The sequence below is a fragment of the Crinia signifera genome, chromosome 6 (assembly GCF_055691185.1).
Source record: "Crinia signifera chromosome 6, ASM5569118v1, whole genome shotgun sequence".
Classification (NCBI taxonomy): domain Eukaryota; kingdom Metazoa; phylum Chordata; class Amphibia; order Anura; family Myobatrachidae; genus Crinia; species Crinia signifera.
This window is the reverse complement of record NC_139222.1, coordinates 17,154,041-17,169,373: the sequence shown is the minus strand read 5'-3', so window position 1 is coordinate 17,169,373 and position 15,333 is coordinate 17,154,041. Positions and strand designations below refer to the sequence as shown.

Here is a 15,333-nt window from a genome sequence, read left to right as displayed (position 1 = left end):
GGAATGTATCTAGCCAGTGGGGGAGTCAGCCCCTATTATTGTCCTCTTCTCCTCTGGACATTAGATCATTGTCTGCCACCAGCCCAGAGATCTGACCAATCCCCCCATGTTCTCCAGGGACTCCCCTACATCATCAGTAGAAGGGACAGGAATAATAGCAGTGTACAGGGTACAATGGTATGGAAGGTCATGTGACATTACCCATGGTTCTCCCAATGCCCTACCACCAGTTGTCTATTATCACCTCTGTCTCCCTACTATAATCATCATTGTCTGTTTATAGGGTGCCACAGATTCCGTGCTGCTGGACAGTCATCATACAGATATAATATCCCCGGTTACAGTGTGTATAGGGTGCCACAGATTCTGTGCTGCCGGGCGGTCATCATACAGATATAATATCCCTGGTTACAGTATGTATAGGGTGCCACAGATTCTGTGCTGCTGGGCGGTCATCATACAGATATAATATCCCTGGTTACAGTATGTATAGGGGGCCACAGATTCTGTGCTGCTGGGCGGTCATCATACAGATATAATATCCCCGGTTACAGTATGTATAGGGGGCCACAGATTCTGTGCTGCCGGGCGGTCATCATACAGATATAATATCCCTGGTTACAGTATGTATAGGGAGCCACAGATTCTGTGCTGCTGGGCAGTCATCATACAGATATAATACCCCTGGTTACAGTATGTATAGGGTGCCACAGATTCTGTGCTGCTGGGCGGTCATCATGCAGATATAATATCCCTGGTTACAGTATGTATAGGGTGCCACAGATTCTGTGCTGCTGGGCGGTCATCATACAGATATAATATCCCTGGTTACAGTATGTATAGGGTGCCGCAGATTCTGTGCTGCCGGGCGGTCATCATACAGATATAATATCCCTGGTTACAGTATGTATAGGGAGCCACAGATTCTGTGCTGCTGGGAGGTCATCATACAGATATAATATCCCCGGTTACAGTATGTATAGGGTGCCACAGATTCTGTGCTGCTGGGCGGTCATCATACAGATATAATATCCCCGGTTACAGTATGTATAGGGTGCCACAGATTCTGTGCTGCTGGGAGGTCATCATACAGATATATAATATCCCTGGTTACAGTATGTATAGGGTGCCACAGATTCTGTGCTGCCGGGCGGTCATCATACAGATATAATATCCCTGGTTATAGTATGTATAGGGTGCCACAGATTCTGTGCTGCTGGGAGGTCATCATACAGATATAATATCCCTGGTTACAGTATGTATAGGGTGCCACAGATTCTGTGCTGCCGGGCGGTCATCATACAGATATAATATCCCTGGTTACAGTATGTATAGGGTTCCACAGATTCTGTGCGGCTGGGTGGTCATCATACAGATATAATATCCCTGGTTACAGTATGTATAGGGTGCCACAGATTCTGTGCTGCTGGGCGGTCATCATACAGATATAATATCCCTGGTTACAGTATGTATAGGGTGCCACAGATTCTGTGCTGCTGGGCGGTCATCATACAGATATAATATCCCTGGTTACAGTATGTATAGGATGCCACAGATTCTGTGCTGCCAATGCGGTCATCATACAGATATAATATCCCCGGTTACAGTATGTATAGGGTGCCACAGATTCTGTGCTGCTGGGTGGTCATCATATAGATATAATATCCCTGGTTACAGTATGTATAGGATGCCACAGATTCTGTGCTGCTGGGCGGTCATCATACAGATATAATATCCCCGGTTACAGTATGTATAGGGGGCCACAGATTCTGTGCTGCTGGGCGGTCATCATAAAGATATAATATCCCTGGTTACAGTATGTATAGGGTGCCACAGATCCTGTGCTGCTGGGCGGTCATCATACAGATATAATATCCCTGGTTACAGTATGTATAGGGTGCCACAGATTCTGTGCTGCTGGGCGGTCATCATAAAGATATAATATCCCTGGTTACAGTATGTATAGGGTGCCACAGATTCTGTGCTGCCGGGCGGTCATCATACAGATATACTATCCCTGGTTACAGTATGTATAGGATGCCACAGATTCTGTGCTGCTGGGAGGTCATCATACAGATATATAATATCCCTGGTTACAGTATGTATAGGGTGCCACAGATTCTGTGCTGCTGGGCGTTTATCATGCAGATATAATATCCCTGGTTACAGTATGTATAGGGTGCCACAGATTCTGTGCTGCTGGGCGGTCATCATACAGATATAATACCCCTGGTTACAGTATGTATTGGGTGCCACAGATCCTGTGCTGCTGGGCGGTCATCATACAGATATAATATCCCTGGTTACAGTATGTATAGGGTGCCACAGATTCTGTGCTGCTGGGCAGTTATCATGTAGATATAATATCCCTGGTTACAGTATGTATAGGGGGCCGCAGATTCTGTGCTGCTGGGTGGTCATCATACAGATATAATATCCCGTTTACAGTGTGTATAGGGTGCCACAGATTCTGTGCTGCTGTGCAGTCATCATACAGATATACTATCCCTGGCTACAGTATGTATAGGGTGCCACAGATTCTGTGCTGCTGGGCGGTTATCATGTAGATATAATATCCCTGGTTACAGTATGTATAGGGGGCCACAGATTCTGTGCTGCTGGGTGGTCATCATACAGATATAATATCCCTGGTTACAGTATGTATAGGGGGCCACAGATTCTGTGCTGCTGTGCGGTCATCATACAGATATACTATCCCTGGTTACAGTATGTATAGGGTGCCACAGATTCTGTGCTGCTGGGTGGTCATCATACAGATATACTATCCCTGGTTACAGTATGTATAGGGTGCCACAGATTCTGTGCTGCTGGGCGGTCATCATACAGATATATAATATCCCTGGTTACAGCATGTATATGGTGCCACATATTCTGTGCTGCTGGGCGGTCATCATGCAGATATAAAATACCTGGTTACAGTATGTATAGGGTGCCACAGATTCTGTGCTGCTGGGCGGTTGTCATGCAGATATAATCTCCCTGGTTACAGTATGTATAGGGAGCCACAGATTCTGTGCTGCTGGGCAGTTATCATGCAGATATAATATCCCTGGTTACAGTATGTATAGGGTGCCACAGATTCTGTGCTGCCGGGCGGTCATCATACAGATATAATATCCCCGGTTACAGTATGTATAGGGTGCCACAGATTCTGTGCTGCTGGGCGGTCATCATACAGATATAATACCCCTGGTTACAGTATGTATAGGGTGCCACAGATCCTGTGCTGCTGGGCGGTCATCATGCAGATATAAAATACCTGGTTACAGTATGTATAGGGTGCCACAGATTCTGTGCTGCTGGGCGGTTGTCATGCAGATATAATCTCCCTGGTTACAGTATGTATAGGGAGCCACAGATTCTGTGCTGCTGGGCAGTTATCATGCAGATATAATATCCCTGGTTACAGTATGTATAGGGTGCCACAGATTCTGTGCTGCCGGGCGGTCATCATACAGATATAATATCCCCGGTTACAGTATGTATAGGGTGCCACAGATCCTGTGCTGCTGGGCGGTCATCATACAGATATAATATCCCTGGTTACAGTATGTATAGGGTGCCACAGATTCTGTGCTGCTGGGCAGTTATCATGTAGATATAATATCCCTGGTTACAGTATGTATAGGGGGCCGCAGATTCTGTGCTGCTGGGTGGTCATCATACAGATATAATATCCCTGGTTACAGTATGTATAGGGTGCCACAGATTCTGTGCTGCTGGGCGGTCATCATACAGATATATAATATCCCTGGTTACAGCATGTATATGGTGCCACATATTCTGTGCTGCTGGGCGGTCATCATGCAGATATAAAATACCTGGTTACAGTATGTATAGGGTGCCACAGATTCTGTGCTGCTGGGCGGTTGTCATGCAGATATAATCTACCTGGTTACAGTATGTATAGGGAGCCACAGATTCTGTGCTGCTGGGCAGTTATAATGCAGATATAATATCCCGGGTTAGAGTATGTATAGGGTGCCACAGATTCTGTGCTGCTGGGCGGTTATCATGCAGATATAATATCCCTGGTTACAGTATGTATAGGGGGCCACAGATTCTGTGCTGCTGGGCGGTCATCATACAGATATAATATCCCTGGTTACAGTATGTATAGGGTGCCACAGATTCTGTGCGGGCGGGCATCATACAGATATAATATCCCTGGTTACAGTATGTATAGGGGGCCACAGATTCTGTGCTGCTGGGCGGGCATCATACAGATATAATATCCCTGGTTACAGTATGTTTAGGGTGCCACAGATTCTGTGCTGCTGGGCGGTCATCATACAGATATAATATCCCTGGTTACAGTATGTATAGGGGGCCACAGATTCTGTGCTGCTGGGCGGTCATCATACAGATATAATATCCCCGGTTACAGTATGTATAGGGTGCCACAGATTCTGTGCTGCTGGGCGGTCATCATACAGATATAATACCCCTGGTTACAGTATGTATAGGGTGCCACAGATTCTATGCTGCTGGTCATCATACAGGTATAATATCCCTGGTTACAGTATGTATAGGGTGCCACAGATTCTGTGCTGCATGGCGGGCATCATACAGATATAATATCCCTGGTTACTGTATGTATAGGGGGCCACAGATTCTGTGCTGCCGGGCCGGTCATCATACAGATATATAATATCCCTGGTTACAGTATGTATAGGGTGCCACAGATTCTGTGCTGCTGGGCGGTTATCATGCAGATATAATATCCCTGGTTACAGTATGTATAGGGGGCCACAGATCCTGTGCTGCCGGGCGGTCATCATACAGATATAATATCCCTGGTTACAGTATGTATAGGGTGCCACAGATCCTGTGCTGCTGGGCGGTCATCATACAGATATAATATCCCCGGTTACAGTATGTATAGGGTGCCACAGATTCTGTGCTGCTGGGCGGTCATCATACAGATATAATATCCCTGGTTACAGTATGTATAGGGTTCCACAGATTCTGTGTTGCTGGGCGGTCATCATACAGATATAAAATCCCTGGTTACAGTATGTATAGGGGGCCACAGATTCTGAGCTGCTGGGGCAGTCATCATACAGATATAATATCCCTGGTTACAGTATGTATAGGGTGCCACAGATTCTGTGCTGCCGGGCAGTCATCATACAGATATAATATCCCTGGTTACAGTATGTATAGGATGCCACAGATTCTGTGCTGCTGGGCGGTTATCATGCAGATCTAATATCCCTGGTTACAGTATGTATAGGGTGCCACAGATTCTGTGTTGCTGGGTGGTCATCATATCCCTGATTACAGTATGTATAGGGTGCCACAGATCCTGTGCTGCTGGGCGGTCATCATACAGATATAATATCCCTGGTTACAGTATGTATAGGGTGCCACAGATTCTGTGCTGCTGGGCGGTCATCATACAGATACAATATCCCTGGTTACAGTATGTATAGGGTGCCACAGATTCTGTGCTGCTGGGCGGTCATCATACAGATATAATATCCCTGGTTACAGTATGTATAGGGAGCCACAGATTCTGTGCTGCTGGGCGGTCATCATACAGATATAATATCCCTGGTTACAGTATGTATAGGGTGCCACAGATCCTGTGTTGCTGGGCGGTCATCATGCAGATATAATATCCCTGGTTACGGTATGTATAGGGTGCCACAGATCCTTTGCTGCTGGGTGGTCATCATGCAGATATAATATCCCTGGTTACAGTATGTATAGGGTGCCACAGATTCTATGCTGCTGGGCGGTCATCATACAGATATAATATCCCTGGTTACAGTATGTATAGGGTGCCACAGATTCTGTGCTGCTGGGCGGTCATCATACAGATATAATATCCCTGGTTACAGTATGTATAGGGGGACACAGATTCTGTGCTGCTGGGCGGTTATCATGCAGATCTAATATCCCTGGTTACAGTATATATAGGGTGCCACAGATTTTGTGCTGCTGGGCGGTCATCATACAGATATAATATCCCTGGTTACAGTATGTATAGGGTGACACAGATTCTGTGCTGCTGGGCGGTCATCATACAGATATAATATCCCTGGATACAATAAGTATAAATATAACCAGGATTTAGCAGATGCGTGAATACAGATTTGCAGTGTAACAATGTAACAGACAAGAGAGAGGCTTCCAGTCCTGTGACGCTGGCTGGGCAATGTGGTTGGCTACTATGTAGGCTAATGGGCTGTTGGCCTTTACCAGGGACTCACACAATGGGGTTTGGGCTTCTAACAACCCGATGTGTAAGTCACGGGTCTCTGACTGTGGTCCATGGTACGGGTAAGTGGGTAAGAAGGAATTGTGGGCAGACAGAAACTGGTCATGGTGCATATTGTAGCATAGGTAATGGGATCTGGTCAGAACGAGAAGTACATATCCCAAATGTAATGCATTTGTTTTGAGGGAGACATTCTGGAGACTTGGCTGCTGTCAAATCTGCAAACAATTTTCTTTGCTGCAGGAGGAGATAGCTAAACTGCATGCTGAGCTACGTAGGATGTCTGTGTCCTTGCAACCACCACTGCCTCAGAGAGCCCCCAGAAGACATTCTGCCTGGACTGCTGTGGGCTCTGAAAGGAAAAGACTTACAGAGGGCATCAGACACATTCCCCAAGTGGTCACACTGCAAAACTCATATGCTGCTCTTGCAGGGTTGGAATGTATGACCAACATAGGCAATAAAGAACAGGAAGATATGAGAACTTCTACCTCTACTAACTGTAGGACCAGGAAAATTTCACCTCCAAAAGGACTGCACTTCTTTTGGGAGATTCCATCATTAGAGGAGTTAATCTGGGAAATGCTACTCAAGTAGAGAAACAAGTAAGGTGCTTACCTGGAGCCACAGCTCCAAGAGATAAAGAACGCATGCTAAGAATTGTAAAGGCAGCTAGAAAAGATGGGGAGGTGGATGTCATCGTCCACCTAGGCACAAATGACCTGGTTAATGCTGAAGTCATGGCCGTAAAAGATGAATTTAGAAAGTTAGGAACTGCTCTAAAACAGATGGCAACCACTGTAACTTTTTCAGAAGTATTGCCAGTACACCAAGGGGAAGATAGAACTCTGAGAATCAGAAACTTCAATGTTTGGGCTAAGGAATTGGTGCAATGAGGAGAGATTTGGATATTTAGGCCAAAGTCAAGCTACCTGGCAAGACAGAGCCTTATATAAAAGTGATGGCCTGCACCCATCTTCAAGGGGAACGAGAATATTAAGTGAGAAGTTTGGAAGCTTCATAAGCAACTATTTAAACTAGCAGAGGGGGGCAGTGAACCAAATGAAGAAATCTGCTCCCCCAACCTAGAGGTATTGTCTCAGCAGGAAAATGGAACAGGAAGCCTATCCACTGCAACAAAAGATAGTACCAATCAAAACCGAATAGATATAGGCAGAAAGATTAACATAGCTAGCAGCAGGAGAAGCACAAACACAACTTTAAGAGCTATGTGTGCAAATGCTAGAAGCTTAGGAAATAAAATCCCAGAACTAATTGCAATAATGACAAGGGATGAACTGGATATTGTGGCTATTACAGAGACATGGTGCAATGAAAATCATGACTGGGACATAGCTATACCAGGATATACTTTATTTAGGAAGGACAGAATGGGAAGAATTGGGGGAGGGGTTGCAATATATGTGAAAAAAAGTATAAAGACTACCTTAATACAAAGTATTGAAGAAAAAACTGAGGCCCTTTGGGTGACCATAGAAACAGGGGAGAAGGCGATTTTTCGTATAGGGGTGATCTACAGACCACCAGGTCAGGAAGAGGAACTTGACAAGAGCCTATTGCAGGACATCAATAAAATGGCATTAAAAGGAGAGGTGATAATCATGGGAGACTTTAATCTACCTGATGTAAACTGGGAGCTGCCTGTTGCAAGTTCCACCAGAAGTAGGGACATGCTGAATTCCTTGCAAGGAGCATCCCTCCAGCAATTGGTGAGGGAGCCCACTCGTAAGGACGCAATATTAGACTTAATACTTACAAATGGTGACAGAATATCTGACATAAATGTGGGTGAAAACCTAGGATCCAGTGACCATCAAGCAGTATGGTTCAAAATAAAGACAAAGACTGACTCATCGCACACAAAAACAAAGGTGTTAGATCTTAGGAAGGCTGATTTTGTAGAGATGGGAAACTCTGTAAGGGATTCTTTGGCAGAGTGGAGGAACTTGGAAGGAGTGCAGGATAAGTGGGAAAAATTAAAAAGTGCAATTCTAAAAGCAACAGAACTTTGTGTCAAAAGAGTTAGGAAAAACACACGAAAAAGAAAGCCATTGTGGTTTGCAAAAGAAGTAGCAAGTATTGTAAAAGCAAAAAAGTTGGCCTTTAAGAAATTTAAGAAGACGCAGAAGAATGAGGACAAAGAGGTGTATCTTGTTAGACAGAAGGAGGCTAAGAAGGTAATCAGATGTGCAAAAGCACAGGCTGAAGAGAAAATGGCCCAATCAGTGGGTAAAGGGGGGAAAACTTTTTTTAGGTATATAAGTGAAAGGAGAAAAACAAAAGGTGGAACAATAAGACTAAAGACAGAGAGTGGAAGTTTTCTTGAGGGGGACAATGTAATAGCAGATAATATTAATAATTATTTCTGCTCAGTATTCACTGCTGAAAGAGAGGGGAAGGGGCCACAATTAAGTTGCAAGTATAGTCAGAAAACTGAGGGAGAAACAAGTACATTTACAGAGGAGAAAGTCCTCACAGAACTCTCAAAACTGAAAGTGGATAAATCAATGGGGCCAGATGGGATACATCCAAGGATACTAAAAGAGCTCAAAGGGGAGCTGGTAAAACCAATAACAGAATTATTCAACCAGTCACTAGCTACTGGCGTAATCCCAGAGGACTGGAAAACAGCGAATGTAGTCCCACTGCACAAAAGTGGAAGCAAAGAAGAGGTAAGCAACTATCGACCAGTGAGCCTTACATCAGTAGTAGGGAAATTGATGGAAACACTCTTAAAAGAAAGAGTTGTAGAATATCTCAAAACCAGCAGTTTACAGGATCCAAAACAGCATGGGTTTACTGGGGGAAGATCATGTCAAACAAATCTTATTGACTTTTTTGACTGGGTGACTAAAGTAATAGATCAAGGTGGGGCTGTAGATGTAGCTTATCTAGACTTTAGTAAGGCTTTTGACACTGTCCCACATCGCAGACTGTTAAATAAACTTGAAAGCTTGGGTTTGGATTCTAAGATAGTTGAATGGATAAGAGCATGGTTGCAGGACAGAAAACAGAGAGTTGTAGTAAACGGAGTACAGTCAAAGGAGGGAAAGGTTACAAGTGGAGTACCCCAGGGATCTGTACTTGGACCAGTGCTTTTTAATATCTTTATTGGTGATATTGCAAATGGAATTGAGGGTAAAATGTGCCTTTTTGCAGATGACACAAAGGTATGCAACAGGGTAGACACACCAGGAGGGGTAAAACAAATGATTGATGATCTAGGTAGATTAGAGGAATGGTCAAGAGCATGGCAACTACAGTTTAATGCCAAAAAATGCAAAATCATGCACTTGGGCTGCAAAAATCCAAAGACTAAATATAGTATAAATGGCACTATAATGGAAACTACTGAGGAAGAGAGGGATCTAGGTGTCACTATTTCAGGGGACTTAAAGGCAGGTAGGCAATGTAACAAAGCAATGAAGAAGGCAAGTCAGATGCTTGGTTGCATAGGGAGAGGTATCAGCAGTAGAAAGAAAGAAGTAATAATTCCACTGTATAGGTCATTGGTACGACCTCATCTAGAGTATTGTGTTCAGTTCTGGAGGCCATATCTCCAGAAGGATATAAATACATTAGAGACTGTACAAAGAAGGGCAACTAAAATGGTGCATGGCCTACATCACAAAACGTACCAGGAAAGACTAAAAGATCTTAATATGTATACTTTAGAGCAGAGAAGGGAAAGGGGGGACATGATAGAAACTTTCAAATATATCAAGGGTTTTAACAAGGTACAGGTGGGAGACATTCTTCACAGGAAGAGGAGCAGCAGAACACGAGGACATGCACTGAAACTAGAGGGAGGAAGATTCAGGGGAAATTTGAGGAAGAATTACTTTACAGAAAGAGTAGTAGATAAGTGGAATAGCCTCCCATCAGAGGTGGTAGAGGCAAATACAGTAGTACAATTTAAACATGCTTGGGATAGGCATATTGATATCCTTACAAAAAAATAAGGATCAAATATGGTTTGAGGTAACAAAAAAAGGGGCAGACTAGATGGGCCAAGTGGTTCTTATCTGCCGTCAAATTCTATGTTTCTATGTTTCTATACTAGTGGACAGCCTGAACCAGGTCACAGAGAGGTCAGAGGTCACACTGGGAAATCACTAAGAGGAGCATCATAAGAGAGAGCAAAGTCAGATCAGAACACAGGGATTAACAACAGAACTATTGTAGAATGGAGGCCGTAGTACAGGAGGTAACATTAATAACTGGTTAGTGCCTGGAAACTACCTTTTATAGGGAGTGGTACTAATGTGGCACCAACATGAAGTTACATGTTTTCTGCCTGTCCCTATAAATCCACCAGGGACCGGGCCAGAGCCACCTATACGGGTACCAGGAAGGGGGAAGTACTGGTCATCACCATGGGCACTGGGCAGATGGGAGGCAGAAGGATGAGACGGTTGTCAGACTAGAAGACTGACACCTGTCATCTACAGGACGGCAGGTGCCCAGGGAGAACCAGCATCACCAGATGCACTAATATAATGAGGGTTACCGTACCTACATAAATCCCATTATTTGCTGCATGATATTTAGAACTGTAGGAAAGTATTTATAACAGAATAACTTGTACTCAGTAATAGTATGAAATGGGTGAGGGGAAAGGGGAAGAGCGATATCTCTATATATGTATGTTATTTCCAGCAGATGGACACAGAAGCAGGAATACCTCGGAGGGACGTCTTATTCTGTCTCCAGATTATAAAGCAGAAGATAACATCACACAGGATTCTCCAGAAGACACCTCCATTACCCTAAATATACAGCCAGTGCCTCACAGTGCAGATAAATCACCTGATACTTCTAATCCTGAGGACTGTTCTCCTGGTAACTCAGATACTGCTACACATAGAGCAGCTCATACAGGTGCTGACACATTTACCTGTTCTGAGTGTGGTACATGTTTTATAAATCAGTCAGATTTTATTACGCATCAGAGAACTCACACAGGGGAGAAGCCATTTCCATGTTCTGAGTGTGGAAAATCTTACGCTAATAAATCATCTCTAGAAATACATCATCAAACTCACACAGGAGAGAATCCATTTACATGTTCTGAGTGTGGGCAATCCTTTACCTTGAAATCATCTCTTGTTAAACATGTGAAAATTCACACAGATGGGAAGCTGTTTCCATGTACAGCATGTGGGAAATGTTTTACGCAGAAATCTGTACTTGTCCGACATGAGAGTAGTCACACAGGTGAGAAGCCGTTTCCATGTTCTGAGTGTGAGAAATCTTATATCAGGAAAACAGATCTAGTTATACATGTGAGAACTCACACAGGTGAGAAGCCGTTTCCATGTTCTGAGTGTGGGAAAACTTTTATCAGGAAATCAGGTCTAGTTATACATGAGAGATCTCACACAGGTGAGAAACCATTTCCATGTTCTGAGTGTGGAAAAACTTTTATCAGGAAATCAGGTCTAGTTATACATGAGAGATCTCACACAGGTGAGAATCTGTTTCCATGTTCTGAGTGTGAGAAATCTTTTATGAGGAAATCAGATCTAGTTATACATGAAAGAATTCACACAGGTGAGAGGCCGTTTCCATGTACAGAATGTGGAAAATGTTTTACGCAGAATTACATACTTGTCCGACATAAGAAAACTCACACAGGTGAGAAGCCGTTTTCATGTTCTGAGTGTGGGAAATCTTTTATCAGGAAATCAGATCTAGTTATACATTTAAAAACTCACACAGGTGAGAAACCATTTCCATGTTCTGAGTGTGGAAAAACTTTTATCAGGAAATCAGATCTAGTTGCACATGAGAGATCTCACACAGGTGAGAATCTGTTTCCATGTTCTGAGTGTGAGAAATCTTTTATCAGGAAATCAGATCTAGTTATACATGTAAGAATTCACACAGGTGAGAAGCCGTTTCTATGTACAGAATGTGGAAAATGTTTTAAGCAGAAATACATACTTGTCCGACATGAGAAAACTCACACAGGTGAGAAGCCGTTTTCATGTTCTGAGTGTGGGAAATCTTTTCTCAGGAAATCAGATCTAGTTATGCATGAGAAAACTCACACAAGTGAGAAACCATTTACATGTACAGAATGTGGGAAACGGTTTAGGAAGAAATACGGTATTGTCCGACATGAGAGAAGTCACACAGGTAAGAAACCATTTCCATGTTCTAAGGGCCCAATTCAGATCTCTGAGCTGTAATTTTTGGAGCCCAGCAATCAGGCAAACTCCGCTCTGCACAAGTAAAATCCTGCACATGTGCACAGCTGTGATTGCGATGGCTGTGCGGAGATTGGGGCCACTGATGACATCAGCATCCCTCCCAACAGCCGGGAGCCATCTCTCAGGAAAATCTGGTGTATATCCCGAAGCACCCGGCACCTGTCTATCAACTTGGGTGCACCCATAGCCATTTGTGGAACTCTTCTAAAAGCCATGATCTAGAGCAGAGATCGAGGTAGAACCGTGTGTATGCAGTCTTCTAGGTATGAGCTGTTATATTGCCTATTCCTTATTATTATTCTGTACTATACATGTTGTACTAGAACCATCCTTTTAGCATCTGCTTTAATGTGTTTTGTACAATAGATTGTACTTAATAAAAACCTAAAATATAACCATCTTTATACAACACTGTGTGGCCCCTAACAATTGCATGGTTTCCCTTTTATACTCAGGGCCCTATTGTATGATGTCAGAGTGATTGTGGTTACCCGGGGATACTATATCCAGAAGATCATTGCAGTTTGGGAGCTGGGACCAAATTATAATTTTTGATCCCAGTAATCTTAAATAAAAATTAATGTGATACTATCTTTGTATCCTAGTGACCATTATAGGACAGAGGGAGCTTCCTAGTAGCAGTCAGGAAGGGAGTATCCTAGTGACCAGCATAGGACAGAGGGAGCTTCCTAGTAGCAGTCAGGGAGGGAGTATCCTAGTGACCATCGTAGGATAGATGGAGCTTCCTCGTAGCAGTCAGGGGAGGGAGTATCCCAGTGACCCTCATAGAATAGAGGGGGCTTCCTAGTAGCAGTAAGGAAGGGAGTATCCTAGTGACCATCATAGGATAGAGGGAGCTTCCTAGTAGCAGTCAGGAAGGGAGTATCCTAGTGACAACTGTAGGATAGAGGGAGATTCGTAGTAGCAGTCAGGAAGGGAGTATCCTAGTGACCATCATAGGATAGAGGGAGCTTCCTAGTAGCAGTCAGGAAGGGAGTATCCTAGTGACCGTCATAGGATAGAGAGAGCTTCCTAGTAGCAGTCAGGAATGGAGAATCCTAGTGACCGTCATAGGATAGAGGGAGCTTCCTAGTAACAGTCAGGAAGGGAGAATCCTAGAGACCATCATAGGACAGATGGAGCTTCCTAGTAGCAGTCAGGGAGGGAGTATCCCAGGGACCATCATAGGATAGAGGGAGCCTCCTAGTAGCCGTCAGGAAGGGAGTATCCTAGTGACCAGCATAGGACAGATGGAGCCTCCTAGTAGCCGTCAGGAAGGGAGTATCCTAGTGACCATCATAGGATAGAGGGAGCTTCCTAGTAGCAGTCAGGATGGGAGTATCCTAGTGACCATTATAGGATAGAGGGAGCTTCCTAGTAGCAGTCAGGGAGGGAGTATTCTAGTGACCGTCATAGGATAGAGGGAGCTTCCTAGTAGTAGTCAGGACGGGAGTATCCTAGTGACCATCATAGGATAGAGGGAGCCTCCTAGTAGCAGTCAGGAAGGGAGTATCCTAGTGACCAGCGTAGGATAGAGGGAGCTTCCTAGTAGCAGTCAGGAAGGGAGTATCCTAGTGACCAGCGTAGGATAGAGGGAGCTTCCTAGTAGCAGTCAGGAAGGGAGTATTCTAGTGACTGCTGTAGGATAGAGGGAGTTTCCTAGTAGCAGTCAGTAAGATAGTATCCTAGTGACCGTCATAGGATAGAGGGAGCTTCCTAGTAGCAGTGAGGAAGGGAGTATCCTAGTGACCATCATAGGACAGAGGGAGCTTCCTAGTAGCAGTCACAGATCAGACCAACTTTCCTCCAACCATCCAACTTGTTGCTTGGATGGAATAAAAATATGGTCAATGATGTGCCACTCTTGGTTACAGATGTGAAAGAGGTGCTTAAGTTAGAGAACACTGCTGAACCGCCTGCACCTTTGGGGCCTATATTTGAACACCTTAAGCATAATCTGGTTTTATTCCCTAAACCAAAGAACTTGACTAAGGTCATCAGGGAGGCTTGGAAGATCCCTAACAGGGAGTTTAGCTTGCCAACATTGTTCTTCCTCTACCTCCCCATGGCAGCCACAAATGGGTTAAGTCCCGCAGGGTAGTATTCTGGAAAGGCAACAAAAAGAACACCTGACCCTATATAAGCCCCTCCCTCCTGGGTCTCGGTGTCTTTTTTTTTTCCTTTCCAGGGTAGTAGGTGAAGCTGGCACTGTAGCCTTCTCCACTGCCTAGAGCAGTCGGGGATAAGGCAGGATATAAGGCAATGGTCCCCGCTGTCGAGTGCAGTAAGGGGTTACCTGTAGGTCTGCTGAGAGATATCTTCCAGAGCAGCTTGGAGCAGGATCGTGGGTGCTTGGCAGGCCAGGAGCAGTAAGCGGCATTTGAGGAAGAAAACACGCTGGACGACGTCGCCCTCCGGGTGCCTGCTCTCGTTCACGCGTCAGGTAGGAGGCGCGGACGGTCCCAGAGACATGCAGGACACAAAGGGAGCGAGGCGTGGCCGGAGCATGGGGGAATAAATTTGGCTGCACACCAGAAGAAAGCCGGCGTCTGACGTCAAACTGGGTGAAGTGACCGTTGCACATTGTTGTGGATATCTCAGCAGACCGGGTAAGACTCCAGAGACAGTCTTGGCTCTAAGGAGGTTCATTATGCATATGCTTATACTGTGTATCGCTTTTAGCTATTAAAGCATCAGGCAGACATAATGGAGGAGGATAAGAGACAGCAGGGGAAGTCAGGGTAAGCAAGGAATTTGAAGGCATTATGCTATAAAGGAAGGATTATTGTAACTATGGGTGTATATTCTATTTAGATCAGACACCAGTAAAGATAAACCGGATTCAAAGGC

General features: G+C 44.5%; 2 protein-coding genes across 5 annotated transcripts in view; both read left to right on the top strand.

The window, feature by feature from the left end:
• LOC146010062 (uncharacterized) overlaps positions 1–12,882 on the top strand; it is a 35,161-nt gene extending 22,279 nt beyond the window's left edge. Inside the window, exon 3 of one of the 2 annotated variants that reach the window (XM_083150925.1) lies at positions 10,931–12,882. In XM_083150925.1, the coding sequence (XP_083007051.1) occupies positions 10,931–12,462 (1,532 nt within the window). In that variant the 3' untranslated portion in view covers positions 12,463–12,882. Of the gene's footprint in view, positions 1–10,927 lie in introns of both variants that reach the window. The other variant, XM_083150924.1, reaches the window with a different exon arrangement.
• Positions 1–15,333, top strand: part of LOC146010005 (uncharacterized) — a 730,148-nt gene that overhangs the window by 369,107 nt on the left and 345,708 nt on the right. The window lies entirely within an intron of this gene.